At 49.0% G+C, this 15,288-nt stretch overlaps 1 protein-coding gene and 1 long non-coding RNA gene across 2 annotated transcripts in view; both read right to left on the minus strand.

Moving 5' to 3' along the window:
- Positions 1–15,288, minus strand: part of LOC103098571 (heat shock factor protein 3-like) — a 65,890-nt gene that overhangs the window by 21,118 nt on the left and 29,484 nt on the right. Inside the window, exons 3-4 of the mRNA XM_007506951.3 lie at positions 11,854–11,981; positions 6,046–6,170 (exon numbers count right to left, since the gene is read on the minus strand). Of these exons, the coding sequence (XP_007507013.2) occupies positions 6,046–6,170; positions 11,854–11,981 (253 nt within the window). The remainder of the gene's footprint in view (positions 1–6,045; positions 6,171–11,853; positions 11,982–15,288) is intronic.
- LOC130456137 (uncharacterized) lies at positions 241–6,039 on the minus strand. The gene is made up of 2 exons (XR_008914646.1): positions 1,616–6,039; positions 241–1,190 (listed from the first exon to the last, which is right to left on the minus strand). It is a non-coding gene; the product is annotated as an uncharacterized LOC130456137 (long non-coding RNA).

Here is a 15,288-nt window from a genome sequence, read left to right on the forward strand (position 1 = left end):
GGTGCAAACAATGCTCCCCAAGTTCCCCCCAAAGCCCCATCTTTCAGGGTGAGGTCTTTGCCTCCCCTCCCTCGACAAGAGGGAGCCCTCTCCCTTTCCCCCTCTCAGGGTGTCTGGCTAGGACCCCACCACCACCATTGTGCTCATCTCACAGTTATCGTTGTTCGAGTACGGTCTGAGCCTTATTTCTCTGCCTCCTTGCGGTGGTTATCATACCAACGCCTTCCACATGGTCGGTGCTTAATCAAAGCTTGTTGCCTTGGTTTGAAGAATAAAGCCTTTGGCATGGTACCAGGTGTCAGGGTGCTCTGTAGGGAATGCCCTCTCCTTTCAAGGCCAACACAAGCAAGCCCATCAACATGGGACACCACAGGTCAGGTCTAGAACTGAGGGATACAGGGTGGGTTGGGGAAGCCTTAGAACTTGGGGATGGGAAAGAGGACAACAGTTCTAAAAGCATCCCCAGGACGGGTCCAGGACAGCCTCTGGGGCTCTGATCTGGTATAAGAGGATGTTGGGGCAGGGTAGGAGAGAGGCAGTTTCAGAAAGAATATTATCGTTATAACAACAAATGCTTACGAAGCACTTTCCTCACAACAACCCTGTGAGGTAGGTAGGTAGATGGTACAAGCGCCACGATCCCCACGGGCGCAGAAGAACACAGGCTCCAAAAGCTGGAAAACGACTTGAGGGCTCTCAACTTCAGCCAAGCCCTCTTCCTACTACCCCATGAAGCTTCTCCATCATCCTTCAAGAGAAAGGCATAGGGTGTCTGGGCACTCCTTAGGCGAACTCCGGGCCAAGGGTATCCTTCGGGACAAACTGAATGCCAGCCACCAGGGCTACCCTTGTGATCCGGCTGCCCCAAGACAGCTTGCCATTAACCCACTAACCCATCTAGTACCACTTTCTCATACCATGTGCTGCCACAGCCAGGAGCTCAACAAGGGCCTCGCCAGCTCTCTTGGGAGGTACCATTTCCCACCCACAAAGCACAGGATGGATGTGTGGTCTGACTAAATGCTCTAAACTGAAAGCTAAGAGATACATTTTGAAAGGCTGAGGCTTAAGGCTATTGGGGAAATTATGGCCAGTTACAGAGAGAATACTCGGGACCAGTAATTTCACCTTTTTCTCTTGACGCCCACAATGTAGTTTCCTCTCATCAAACCAAGTATGACCTGGAAGATCTGAGAACACAAAGTATATTTCAATCAGCACCCCATGCTTCATTCGCACAAAGATTCTGAAGCAGGTCTCATTCTCCTCGTCTTCAGACGATGACAATTTGATGGCAGCCCAAGGGCCCAAGATTTGAGCAGATTCAACCCTTCTGGAAAGACCTCTGGCACGGCCCCTGTGACAGTGAACTGATGTTCCTGGGCCCAACGTGACTGAGTAAGCACCTGGGGGCTCACTCTCAGTTGGCAGGCTACCGAGGGGAGGGAAAGAGTGAGGGACAGACAGATGAAGGGAAGAAGAAGAGCTTTGATTGGGGCAACCCAACCCATAAAACGAGAGGCCAAAAGCTGGCTGCTGCTGAGTGTTTTCTGCCCTAAATCACATCAGTTTAGAGAAGAGCACAAAGGAGAAGCCTGCAAAGGACAACTGCTACCTTGGATAACAGCTGCTGCTGTTGGCTGTGCTTCTTTCTTAGGTTGGCCACTTTCTTCCAGAGAGCTTTATTAGTCCTGTAACATACAACAGACCCCCAAAGTGAAAAGGGCCAGGAGGAAGCTGAGCCTTGGGATGGAAAGCTGGCTGGCACCTCAGGCAAAGATGGATGGGTGCCATGGGCAGGATACCTGCTCCTGCCCCAGCTGATGCCAAGGACATTGTGCCTGGGCACTCCAAAAGCTGCAGCTTGACTTCAACTGGAATCCTGTCTAATCTCCTTGTCTACAAGTTGGAGTAGGCCTTCTCCCTATCCTCCCCATCATAAACACGCTCCCTTGGGGGGATCAGACAGGAGTGTTGTGTGTAGGGATTTGCCATGGTCCACGTCAACTACAAAAATCCTCAAATAGCCATTCACATTTAGTTCCCTTTGGTCTTCTGGATAGGTGACTGGGATAGAGGATCCATGATAATCTTTGCTTCTTAAGAGAAGAGCTTTCCAGGAAATATTTTCTAAGACCAAGAAGACCAAGATTCTCTTCCCATTCAGAGGAGTGGAAAAAAGGGATATTGTGGTCACAAAGTCTGTCTGTCTGAGTGACATTGGACAAATGTCTTCCCCCTTTCTGAGATGGGCTACCCCTTCTCTCAGTTTCCTCTCTAGAGATGAAAGGGGTTGGACTTGTAAATATTTGGGAGTCTCAGAAATGAGGGAAGCATAGGCATGCTTTCCTCAAACTCCCCAAAGCACAGAGGCCCGCCACTAATGAAAGAGTCTCATGGGTAGAGGGAAGAGGAGTTGCCTCCCTCTGTCAGCTGGCCCTCTGAAATCCTAGAATGTTGGCTGGCATGCCAAGGGCCAGCTGGGACTCAGGCGTCAGAGAAGGAAGGATCTATAAATACCCAGGAGATAGCTGAGAACCCAAGCAAAAGCTCCCCAGGCCCAGACACCAGCCTCTCCCATGGACTTCGGGCATCAGGGAGAATAGGGGCCACGGACTAGGCAGTCTTAGGTGTGGAAAGCACTTCACAGGCCAGGTCTCAATGGCTTCTCACAACTCCCCTGTGAAGTCAGGAACAATAGACAGCTGTTATTCAACTAACTCTCGTGTGCTGGGTGGGCACCGTGCAGCAATCCAAGAGCCAAACCCAAGCAGTCCCTGCCTTTGAGGATCTTAGAATCTATGAGGAAAACCATCTGAAAGCACAGGAGGAGATCCAGACTATCAAGTCACTACCAAGTAATTTCAGTGGGGACAGTTGGGAGGGCCCAGGTGCATTCTCTTCCAGAAGGCAGCAATCTGAGCTGAGGCCAGAATGAAGGAGATCAAAGGCTCCGAGAGAGGAAGATAAGGAAGGAGGAGAGATGGGCTGTCACGTCCAGGAAAGGGCAAACAGATCAGTTTGGCCAGAATAGAGACAGCCATAAACAGGAGTCATGGGAAGTCAGTCTAGAAACAGAGCCTGGGGCTATGAGGAAAACAACCCAATGGACTGAAGCCATTAGCCTGGTAGGGTATGCAGCTTACAAAGAAAATACTCGGTAGAAAGAGGTGGCCAGGTCCCATTCTTCATATTATTGCCTCCATGAACCTTCCTCGAGTGTAAGCGATATGTGTCTTGTCTGACAACATGACGAAAGGGAGTCCGACACTAGTGTATGATAACAGAGATCCAACCTCGATTCTATTACCTGTCTTCTTGGGGAACAGGGAGGGCACATGGATGGCGAAATGTCAGAAAACAAGTATTAAAAATTGTATCGACACGTAATATGCAAAAAACACAACTGAAAAAGAAGAAGACCAATCCTCTCCATCTGTAAACGGGATTTGGGAGGGGGTAGTCTTATCGCTTATTTGCCAGTTTGCTCTCTGTAGCTGACCCTCTTCAAAAGAAGAAAAGCAAAGCAAAAAGAAAGCCAGCCTAACCGCCGACTGTGAAAGGTGGGGTTAGTTGTGCCAAAAAGACGAATTTGAATTTCACCCTCTAGGCCACTGGGAGTTACTGAAGCTCCCCACGCTGGAGGGGAACATACATGTGACACCTGGGCAGACCTACAGCGTAGGAATATCAATATAGCAATATGCCCTGAGGACAACAGATAGGGGAGAGAAGAGTCTACAGTCAGGAAAAACAATCAAAAGGCTATTGTGGGAGGGGGAAGCTAGGTGACAAGTTGTTCTGATAAAGATCTAATTTGTAAGGGAACTAATTTAAAGGTATAAGAATAAGGACATCCCTCAAGTGATAAATGGTCAAAGGATCTGAAGAGACCATTCTCAAGAGAAGAAACCCAAACTAGCCATACAATCAAAATTGCAAATTAAAGCAACTGTGAGGGATCATCTCACACCCATCATGTCAGTGAGGAAAAGGCCAAATCCTGGAGGGGCAGCGGAAAAGCAGATCTATTAATGGCCCTTGAGTAGAATGTGAGCTGGGCCAGTCATTCAGGAAAGCCCTTTGGAAGTAGGTCCAAAAAGTAGCTAAGCAGTGCATGCCGTGGGACTCGGTCAGGGATGCCAACATGAAGTCTGAAGCCCCAAGAGATCAAAGAAGGAGAAAAGGGATTCAGATGTACAACAATATTTCTAGCAGCTATTTTAGTAGTGGCAAAGAATTGGAAACTGTGGGGAATGGCTGAACAAGTTATGTATGGTATATGAATGTGATGGGGTACTCCAGTACCAAAAGAGATGATGAAGGACAGGGTTTCAGAAAAGCATGGGAAGACTTGAATGAACTGAAGCAAAAGGAAGTGAGCAGAACCCAGAGAACAATTGTCTAGAAAGACAAGCAACTTTAAAAAGCTTAGGAACTCTGATTGGTGCAATGACTACCCAGGATTCCAGAGGGTTCATGAAGAAGCATACTACACTGCCCTACCTTCAGAGAGGTGATGGGTGGAGATCGAGGGAGAGGAGGTTTGATTAAAAAAATAAAAACGTAATTAAAAACACCATTTCCATAATTCAAGTGAGAGGTGATGTGAGCGTCAACCAGGGCGGTGGCTTTGCAAGGGAGATGTTGTAAAGAAAGAAATCACAAGAGTTGGAAACAGGGAAGCCAATTGGGAAGCCACTGCAATAATCCAGTTAAGAGATGTTGAGGACAAGACTAGGGGGAAGGGTCAAGAGAGGAGAGTTCGAGACTTGGTAACCAGGTGGATAAATCTGGGGGTGAGGGGCGAGAATTCAGATTGCCTCCTAGGTTGTAAGCCTGGGAACCAAGGGGAATGGTGGCACCCTTGACAAAAATAGGGAAGTTGGGAAGAAGAGTTAGTTTCTGCAGAAAAGATAGAGATGACCAGCAAGAAGTCTGTGATATAATGCAGATGGGGGGGGGGGAGGTAGGGAGAGGACAGATGGATCTAAAGAGATTAAAGCTTATGTGACAAAGTTGGGATTACCAAGAGAGAACATGTTGAAAGACCAAATGATGATCCACTAAAGAGACTGAGAAGCACCAAGAACAAGGGATATCACATCCATCCAGAGAGGAGACGAGCCAGAAGGCCAGAGTGGTGCCCAGAAGGCTCAAGATGGATCATTGGAGACTTGGCAAGATAGGTTCAGTCAAGTGGTGGGGTCTGAAGCCAGCATGCAGGGGTCGCTAAAGAGAAGGAGTGGAGTGGCCCTTTTTACAGATAAGGAAAATGAAGCTCCGAAAAATACTGGGCATTCCCTATCGTCACACAGACAGTAAATGTTGGAGGTGGAGATCTGAACCCAAGTATTTCCTGACTCCAAGACCAGCACTCTTTCCAACATGCTACTTCTTCAACCCAACGGCAAATGTTCCTTGGAGTTGTGATGGCCAGCTCGGATCCCAGGCACCTGGACTTCTCAGCACAAAATCTGGGAGGGACTTCAGAGACCAGCTACTCTTGAGACCCTCATTTTACTGAACAGAAAAGGGAAGAGCAGAGAAGGCAAGACACTTGCCCAACCTGGTCCAGTGACTCCATAGCACAATCTGAAATGAGAACCCTTGTCTTCTGAGCCCAACCAGATTCTTTTTTTTAATAATAGAGTTCTTCCTCTATAGATTTCCTCATTGCCTCCTCCCTCTCTGGATAGTCATAACACATGGTGGGAAATAAGGTAAGACCAGTAGCAACTTTCATTTCTACAGTTCCCTCGTGTTTCCCGAGTTCCACTCATGACAATTCTATAAGTATAGTATACCCATTTCACAGATGGAGAAGCTGAGGCTCAGAGAGGTCAGGTGACTCATCCAAGGTCACAAAGCTATAGCAGGGCAAAGCTGGGCCTGGAAGGTCCGGCTCCTGATGCTGTCTAAATCTAGCACATGATACAAGGCAGGGGGAGAAGATGGGAGAGTCAGGGAATGGAAGGGGCAGCCTCCATGTTCCAACCTTGTACTTTGATGGGCAGGGCCCCTGCTACCTGGATCTACACCTACCTCTTCATGCTCGCCAGCTTGTTGTCCACACCGACCTGCTGCTCTCTGACCTCCTGTAGTTCAGCGAGAGCTTTCTGCAGGTCATCAGAAGACCCTTTGAGATCCTCCATTTTTCCAGATGGCACCTAAAACCGAAAGGGGATGCTTATAGTTATACCACAACCAAGCACACTCAGGTTCCACCCATCCAGGCCCGCACATCACCCCCAAAGGTGTCCTCAGTCACCAGTCCAGGCTGTAGAGGTCACTGTAACTTCTTCTGGCCAACCACACACATAGAAATGCATAGCTGCTCCCAAGCTTCCATAGCTTCCATAATGTACGCAACACCACGTTGTAGGAAAAATGAACTAATGATGTTAATATGGGCACACCTGCAATTCCAAAGTGAGCCAAGAGGCCGTGCAGTAGGACAGTGAGTTCCAGTGTGGACTCTGACATTCACATGGGTCATGTAAAGGAGCCTGGATAATAAAACACATGCTACTAATCTCACAGGTCTCTTGTGCCCTACAAGTCAACTGCTATTGAAATGGGAGCTACTAGTATCACCAGGAGGGAGAGCACCTGAGCCTGGGATTGCCTCCACCAATGTATATGGGCACCTGGCCTGTGACTGAAAATCTTAGAGAGTGGCCAGCCTGGGGCCCTAAGAGGTTCCAAGATCTGCCCAAGGTCAGTCACGTGGCTAGTTTGCATCAGAGGTAGGACTTCAAAACAGGCCTTGCTGGCTCTATCCCCTATGCCAGGTTGTCCTTTCACTATCATCACCATCTTTATTATTGTTGTTACCATTGTCATTATTTACATATAAAATTAAAAAGAGGGAAGGAGAAAACTGATCTATCCATCAAGTTCCAGATCTGAGAATGCAGCTATAATATAACAAGATGAAGAACAGAGCCAACACTCAGAGGTTCACAGGAGCTAAACTACCAAGAATGGAGCCAGTAATCCGCCCCACAGCCTAACAGGTCTACCCACAAAGGTATGACATAGCCATAATGTGGCTCTGGATGGGTATACCACTTCATTTAAAAGAAACAGGTTCGATAAAAGGGTAAAGAAGCTCTAGTCATATGAAGAAGTCCAAGAGCCAGAACAGGAAAAAAAGCATGAGGAAAAACCATTGAGTGATGATCAATCAAAAGAGAAATAGAAGTGGCTTTTTTGGTTGTCATTGACACATACTAGATCCCACCTGGACAGTGAGAAGAAATGGATGAAACTTGGGAAGTGGATCACAAGGCTGGAATAGAAGAGGGATAGAATAGTGATGGGGGCAAGAGGAAGAGAAGTGGCTTCAATTATCCAGACAACTGCTGGAGTTCTGTCTGCCAAAAGCAGGGCGGCTAATATGTCTTGCCTTACCTTAACAGTAATTTCACGCTTCAAAAAGTAGAGGAACAAAAAGGGGAAATCTATTTTGGGTATGAATTCTCAAAAGGCAGAAACTGATTGTGAAGCTAAAATGAAGGGGACCCAGAAAAGATATTTTCACTGTATTAGAGTTTGAAACTTAAGAAGGAGGAGCCAGAAACAGTCTGGCATGCACCTAAAATTTGGGGAGAACAGACTTCAAAGGAAGGGTGGGTAAGATTCCATATAGTGAAAGGTTTCAAGAGAAGTCAGCCCAGGAAGGATGAAGGATGCTCAAGAATAAAAATCTGAAGACACAAGGGGAACCCATTCCAATGAGAAGGAAAGGGGCATTTGTCCAAAGAGACCAAGGTGGATTCAAAGGAAACTCACCAAGCATACAGAACCGAGGAATAATGTCAGGAATGCTAGCACTCAGGATGAATAGAAATAGACAAGGAAAACTAAGGCCAGCAAAAGGAGGAGGATCAAAGAAAGACTGAAGCCCTCCTTTGGATTGATGGGATGGGAACTCATTCATGGGGAAGACAGAGCTGTATGATTCTTGTTTTGCTTATGGTTTCTCTGCCAAGATTGATCTGTGCACTGGAAAGGACAAGAATAAAAATGACCGGTGGGGGGTTGATGGTTAAGATCAAGGATGAAGATAACAATAAAGCACCTGGCTGCCTTTGATGACTTCAAGTCACTTGACAAAGATAGATCATGGAGAATGGGACTGCAGAAAGGCACTCCTGGTGACCCGATTTTCACAACATAGAAGAAAACCAAGACAAGAAACTACAGGCCAGTGAGCTTAACATAGCATAGATTCCTGGCCAAACTCTGAAAGGGGACAGTTAGCAATCAGAGAGAGACAGAGGCAGTGAGAGGCAAGAGAGCCAGCTTGGTTTCTCACCTGGTGCAGGCCAATGCCAAGAGGGTCTGATTCTTTTCTGACAGAGCCACTACAAAGTGGTATGGGGGAGTGCCATAGAGAGGGCCTTAGATGTTAGGGCATTATTTGCTAGAGTAGGTCAAACTTTTCTTGTGCAAAAGATGGGATAGAGTGATGTGAGACAGGTGAGAAGACAAATGGATGAAACCAGAGAATTGGTAGCTGGTCTGGGGAATATCAAAGTCAAAGAGTCATGAATGGTTTGATGCCAAATTGGAAGGATGTCCCCAGTGGTGGGTCCCAGGGATCTTGTGTTCTGCCCTGTGCCAATTGGCCTTTTAGAAATGATTTAGATAAAGGGCTGACTGGCATGCTCGTCAAACGTGCGGGTGACACAGAACTGAGAGTGAAAGCCAACACTGGATGACAGTCTAAAAGATCCTGGCCAGCTGGCCCACTGGAGTGAAGTCACTAAGATAAATTCAAGAGGGATAAGTGTAGTTTTATACTTGGGTTCAAAAAACTTCACATCACAGATACAAAAAGATGCTGGGGACAGCTAGACAGCCAGAAGCTCATGAGAAAAAAAGATCTAGGGCTCAGGAACACGGAACCTCCGGAGAGCTTTGGCCCTGGGCAGACCACAGGCCATTGTTTAGATGGAGAGCAGAAACTAAGGAACACATCCATGGATTTCGCACCTTTGGCCTGGAATCAGAGAGAAGCTGTCCTGCCTGAGATCACACTCTGTCCCCTCACCTAGTGCCCCGTCTTTGGCTTTCTGATAGTCAACTGAGCAGTAGGGTCCAGCCCAGGGCTAACAGACATCATATACTCCTGGTGGTTCAATTTTTGGCCCAGAGAATTTAGGATCTGGAAGGCACAGAGATTAATGGACAAAGCAAGCCTTTCATCTCTCCTCTCCATCCAATTGCTGGTGCCCCCCACCCTTCCCCTGGTCTTCTGTTGATTCCCCTTATGTTTATCTATGTGCAGGCTAACCCCCTGAAAGAATGTCAGTTCCTCCTGGCTCGGGAGCAGGGATTACTTCTTTCTGCCTTTGCCTATTGTTCAGCGCAGTGGCTGGTCCACAGCAGGCCCTGAGTGTTGGTTGCTTCGCCAATCTAGTTGTTTCTCCTCATTTTCAAGAGGGGGAAACTGAGAGCTCAACAGGTGAAGCGACTTCTCCAAGTTCAAGCAGTAAAGGAGCTCCCCATCTGGCCCTTGGCCTGCCTCCATCACAATGCCTCCCCTTGACACCTTGGTTTGTCTTGTGCCTGCTAAGTTCCTAGGACATTTCCTGCAGGCCGAGTACAAACCCAAATTGCAGTTCGTGTTTACTAAGCACTTCAATGTTTACAAAGCAAAAGTAGCCCAATTTAACAGCTGAAGCACCCCTAGGTTCTGAGGGGGCAGTGCCCTGCCCAAAGTGGCACCAGGGGAGAGCCGGCACTTTTGTCTTCATGAGAACACCACCACCTGCCTGCGTGAGCCAGCCTGCACGGCGGGCAGAACTGCCAGCTGCATTAGCCCCGCCGATTTCACAGAAATCTTCAAGTGGACTCCTTCCCTCGGACCCCCACAGCAATAATAACCCAGGGAAAAAGGGAGCTACTGTGTAAAAAACACAGCATACTTAACCGCCTCTGTGTACCCTCATTTACACATTATGCTGAGTCACTAAGAGAAACAAGCGTGGGCTGGAGCAGTCAGACAAGGCCCGAGTGATGGGAGCTCTGGGGAGAAAGCTGGGAACCAGCAGCATGAAAGGGCCTGGTGCTCAGAGCCCTGCCATGTGCCCAGCACTGTGCTAGAAGCTAGAGATGCCCACGTCAAGCATGAGTTGCACAAGCTAACAGGAGGGCAAGGAGCACCCAAAGGAGTGAGTGCATCTTTAAAAGAGTCTGGCCAGCTGAAGGCCCATGGGGCTTTGGTACTGTGGTCAAGTCACTGGGGCCAGTCCCTGGTGGGGTGGGGGAGACTCCTGTTATACCCACTTGGCCCTCTGTAAGAAGCACCTAAGAGAGCTGCCCAGGGGCAAGGAGAAGGCCAATGCTCAGCCCTGAGGGGCCCAAAGCTAGTCTGTGTTAGGGGCAGGCCTTGAACCTGTGGCTGTCCGAACCCATTGCCTCTTCCAGAGGGAAAGCTGAGCTGAAGGCAGTCAGAAGAGCTGGGTGGGCATTTTGGTTCTTTAACTGATTTCATCTGTGTGAGCCTATCTCCTCATCAGAGAAAATGGGGAGAAGGCTGTACCTCTCTGCTGTTTTCTGCTTAGAGAAGCCTTGCGAGAATCAGGCAGGATTCTAGGGTTTAGAGCCCTGGAGGTCATAGAATCAAATACCCTCATTCCACACAGAATTTAGAAAGTAGCAGTCAAGATTCAAACCCAAGGCCTGTGCCGCTGTGATCAGAACATGTGCTGCAAGGAGGCATTATTGTCATTTCAGTCATGGAAAAATATGTGAGTGCTACTGGGTGCACTCAGACCCTCAAGGAACATTAAGCAGGCCTTATCCAGACTGGGTCTCTCTCCTGTGGCTCTTTCACTCCAGTGCTGTGCACACAGTGGGGAGGCAAGCGTAGGTGATGGGTGATCAGGGCCAAATGAGTGTTTGTGATGGGAGAAAGAGCATGATGGAATCCCAAGTGACTTCCGCATCTGATGGACTGCCCCCTGGACTGCCCCCGAAACCTCTTTGGGGAGCAGCAAGTTGTTCCCTTAGGTGCTCACAATGGGAAGCAGCCAAGCTCTCTCAAGCTGGTTCCATACTAGAGGGAGAAGGCAAAGTTGGCCATTCCTCCCTTATCCATCCCCCAGGCTTCAAAGAGGCAGCAGGTGATCAGTGCTGGAATTCAGTTACCTCCACCCCACTGAAGATGGAACTCACAGGATATGAAATATCTGACTGGGCCCAAAGTTGGCTAGCCATTGCTCCTTTCCTCCAAAGAACCACAAAGTCTCCGCAGGAAGGGCCACTATGTACAACCTGTGTAGACCAACCTTCCTCCTGAACCCTGGCTTCCTTCTCCCAACTGACAACAGGAGACATCCCTCAATGACCAGAGATGCCATGGTCTTGGCCAGACATGAGCTAGTCTAATTAACACAGCATTCCAGTTTCCTGGGTCTGCTGGGCTACCTAGTTCATTCTGGTCAAGGACCAGTGCATCCATGTGCACTGTTGAAAATATCAAGAGATGTCTCAGATTAACACCCTATCTGAAAAAGTGGGGAAATGAGGCTGGTTATTCTGTTGCCAGTCTTGGCTGACAAGTGGCTCTGGGAATCTGGAGAGACAAGGTACAGACTCTAAAGCACATGTGGGCCCCTGAGCTTTCAGGCCCTTCTGCCCACTTCCCAAGACGTTAGGGACTATCTTGTAGCCGGGAGGATTGGTGGGGCTGTGTGACCTGAGGGATGGAGATCAGAAGTGTGGAGGGTCGTCCAGAGCTGAAAAAGAAGTCTCCTGACAGAGGATCCCAAGGGCCAGCATCCCAGATCCCACCCATCACTACCACAATATATGGCCATGGAAACAAGGGCTCTGTACCTTGCGCTTGATGTTCTCCAGAAGGTTTGGTTCTCCTTGTTTGAAGAACGAGTGCTGGAACTCAATTGTCATGGTCTTCTCTGGGGCAGCCACCCCACTGTCCACTGCGACCACTTTGTGGAAACCATCTGGCAAAAAAACCCAACAGCAGAGGTGTCCATGGGGACAAGGTGGAAAATTGTCCAAATAACTAAGCAACAAGCACCAAACATTTTCACATCCCTGAGGACGTAATGGGCTCTAATAGCTGGGCTGCCTTTTCAACAGAGGGATTCAGAGCTCCAAAGGCTGGCCTTTTGCACACTGTTGTTTTTTTTAATAGCACATAATGACCAATTTCAGGATAACGGGCCACACAGAGAGCAGAGACAATCGAAATCCATAGATGGTTCTCAAAGCTCCTTTGAACTAATGGCGTCAACTTGGGCGGCCCCCACCAAGCCAACTCCTTCTCCAGTGTTGCTGGAGAGTGAAATGAAGGCTTGGATTGTGTTTCTTTTCTGTCCCTAGTCCTGCCCCTGGTAATGATTAAGAAGAAACAGCAGGAGGAGGAAGGCCAAACCACAGCAAGCGATGGCACCTGCGGAACGATGGGCAGCCTGGGCACAGAGGACCTGCCCCTGAATAAGCCAGAATTGGCCAGAGCCCAGGGGTGGGAGGAGGGTGATGGGCGGCTGTGGTGGGGATGGGAGTCTAAGAGGGCCAGGAGTCCTGGAAGTCAGAATTAGACAGTGGCCGGTTTCTCTGGGCCATGGAGCCCAGAGCAGGCCACTAAAATATCCCCGGGCCCTTTGCAGAATAACGTTCGGAAAGAAAGTCCCAGTTCAGTCCTGAAGGGAATGCTAACTCTCAGCAAGACATCAGTTAATAGCACATGGCCTCTCCTGCCTTTTCAAGTTTACTCAGACAGACGCTCCATGGCCCTTTGGTTTAGAAATCGGGCGCTCTGATCTCAGCCAGGAGACCTGACCCTCTGAATTCCTATGTCAAGTGCTGAGGCCATAAAGATGAACCAAGGGAAGACAAAGGCAGTCCGGTGACAAGGGCAGGACAATCACCCAACATATCTCTGCCAACACTGACTGGTTTCCAAAGCTTGACTTCTTCCTCACGTGTTCAAGAGTTTAATTATCACCCCCTCAAACTACACTCACCTACCTTCTCTCTTGGGAAGGCAACTCTCTAAAACAGCTCAAAGGACTGCAGCACCATTTAAGAAAAATCCTGACCTTCAGTCTTAAAAGTATTACTGTGTACTACTTCCAGTTTTTTTCTAACCTTCCGTCTTGGAGTCAATACTATGTGTTGGTTCCAAGGCAGAAGAGCGGTAAGGGTTAGGCAATGGGGGTCAAGTGACTTGCCCAGGGTCACACAGCTAGGAAGTGTCTGAAGCCAGATTGGAACCCAGGACCTCCTGTCTCTAGGCCTGGCTCTCTCTATCCACTGAGCAATCTAGCTACTCCTCTCCCAAGAACCATTTTTACCTAGAGAAAGCAGTGCCTTAAATATTCCTGTGAGGATGTGGGGTGTGTCCTTGTACTAGAGATCCCAGAGCCTTCATTCCCTAAGGCCACCAAAGGCCCATCAAATAGCACTGAGAACGTAAGGGGTCTTGGCTAAGCAGTCTGCAGCTGTAGGCCGCTCAGAGACCCTGTTCCTCTCCTCCAGACGCATTTTCACAGGCACCTTCCAGGGCCAGGCCAAGAGCCTTCCCTGCAGGCTCTCCAGATTACCCTGAGCCCTGGCAGGCTCTTCCAAGTCAAACCCAAGCTCTGGTAGGGCCACCTGGGGCCCAAGAGCTGCCCAGGACAGCCCTAGGCTGGCCCAGCCACTTTACCCAAGTGTAAGGCCTCTGCTCAAGCAGCACTCAGAGGACCAAGGTGAAGACAGAAGGTCCTGCCCTCAGGGAGCTTACATACAAAGCTCTCCAAAACCTAGATCCCATCAACATTCAACTCTGGCAACTCCTTCCTACAAGAAGCCAACCCCTCCTCTTCCTCCCTCACAGTGCTCAGCGGTCCCTGCTCCCTCCTCAAAGCCAATTTATGAACCCAATTTACTACATGCCATATCACCTATCTAGGCACTGGACAAGCATTTAAAAAGGGCATCCTTGGTGCCAGGCACTGGGGATAGAAAAGCAAAGCTTTCATCCTTGTTGCTATTTATGAGATGAAACCCTAAGAAATCAATGTGGCAATTAAGAGCAAGGTGGACCTGGGTTCCAATCTGCCCTTGGCTATTCCCTAGTTGTGTGACCCTGGACAAATCACTTAACCCTCATTGCCAAGCCTTTATTGTTCTTTTGCTTTGGAACTGATATACAGTATTGATTCTAAGATGGAAGGGAAGAGATGGGAAGAAAGAAAGGAAGGAAGGAAGGAAGGAAGGAAGGAAGGAAGGAAGGAAGGAAGGAAGGAAGGAAGGAAGGAAGGAAGGAAGGAAGGAAGGAAGGAGGGAGGGAAGGAGGGAAGGAAGGAAGGAAGGAGGGAGGGAAGGAGGGAAGGAAGGAAGGAGGGAAGGAAGGAAGGAAGGAACGAAGGAAGGAAGGAGGGAGGGAAGGAGGGAAGGAAGGAAGGAAGGAGGGAGGGAAGGAGGGAAGGAAGGAAGGAGGGAAGGAAGGAAGGAAGGAACGAAGGAAGGAGGGAAGGAAGGAAGGAAGGAAGGAAGGAAGGAAGGAACGAAGGAAGGAAGGAAGGAAGGAAGGAAGGAAGGAACGAAGGAAGGAAGGAAGGAAGGAAGGAAGGAAGGAAGGAAGGAAGGAAGGAAATAGAAAAACAGACAGACAGACATTAATGTGGTAGTGAGGCAGACTTGCAGAACTCATCCACGCCAGGATTCTGTCTGTCTCTGCTAGTGAGGCCACAAGTCATACGATGGGAGAACATGGGAGGGGTGTCTCTAAACAAACCACTTCAAAAGGCAGGACCGAGCAGAGGCCCAGGATGGTGCAGGTGTTCACACGTTAGTGAGAAATTCCCCAAGAGTTCTTCCCCAGACCCCTGAGGCTGAGGAGGAGGCCTCCTGGAATGACTCAGGGCCCAGGGTGACCTTGTGGCTCTCACGTGCTACACTAACAGAGACCAACAGTAGGTCCAGCCTATAAAGCCAGAGACACTTGAAGACCAGGCTGCCACAGACTGCTATGAGACTGGTCCAAAGAACAGGATGGCTAAGGGAGCTGGGCCTCAGCTCCTAATGCGTCCTGAGAAATTGTTGGCCCAGCCATGTGGGTCATGGTCAAATGAAAGGAGGCTCAAGGGAGGGTGTAGCCTTCTGGGCCCCAAAGTAGGCCACAGGAGAAGGGTCTTGTTAGCTGAGAAACAAAACTTGCCATTGGTCAGCAGCCTGGCTTCTGGTTGAGGGCAGAGGATGGCCATGGTAGTGACCAGCAGGGCCACCTTCGGGAGCTGGAGGACAACTCTGGAACAAACT

Source organism: Monodelphis domestica, chromosome X (assembly GCF_027887165.1).
Source record: "Monodelphis domestica isolate mMonDom1 chromosome X, mMonDom1.pri, whole genome shotgun sequence".
Taxonomy (NCBI): Eukaryota; Metazoa; Chordata; class Mammalia; order Didelphimorphia; family Didelphidae; genus Monodelphis; species Monodelphis domestica.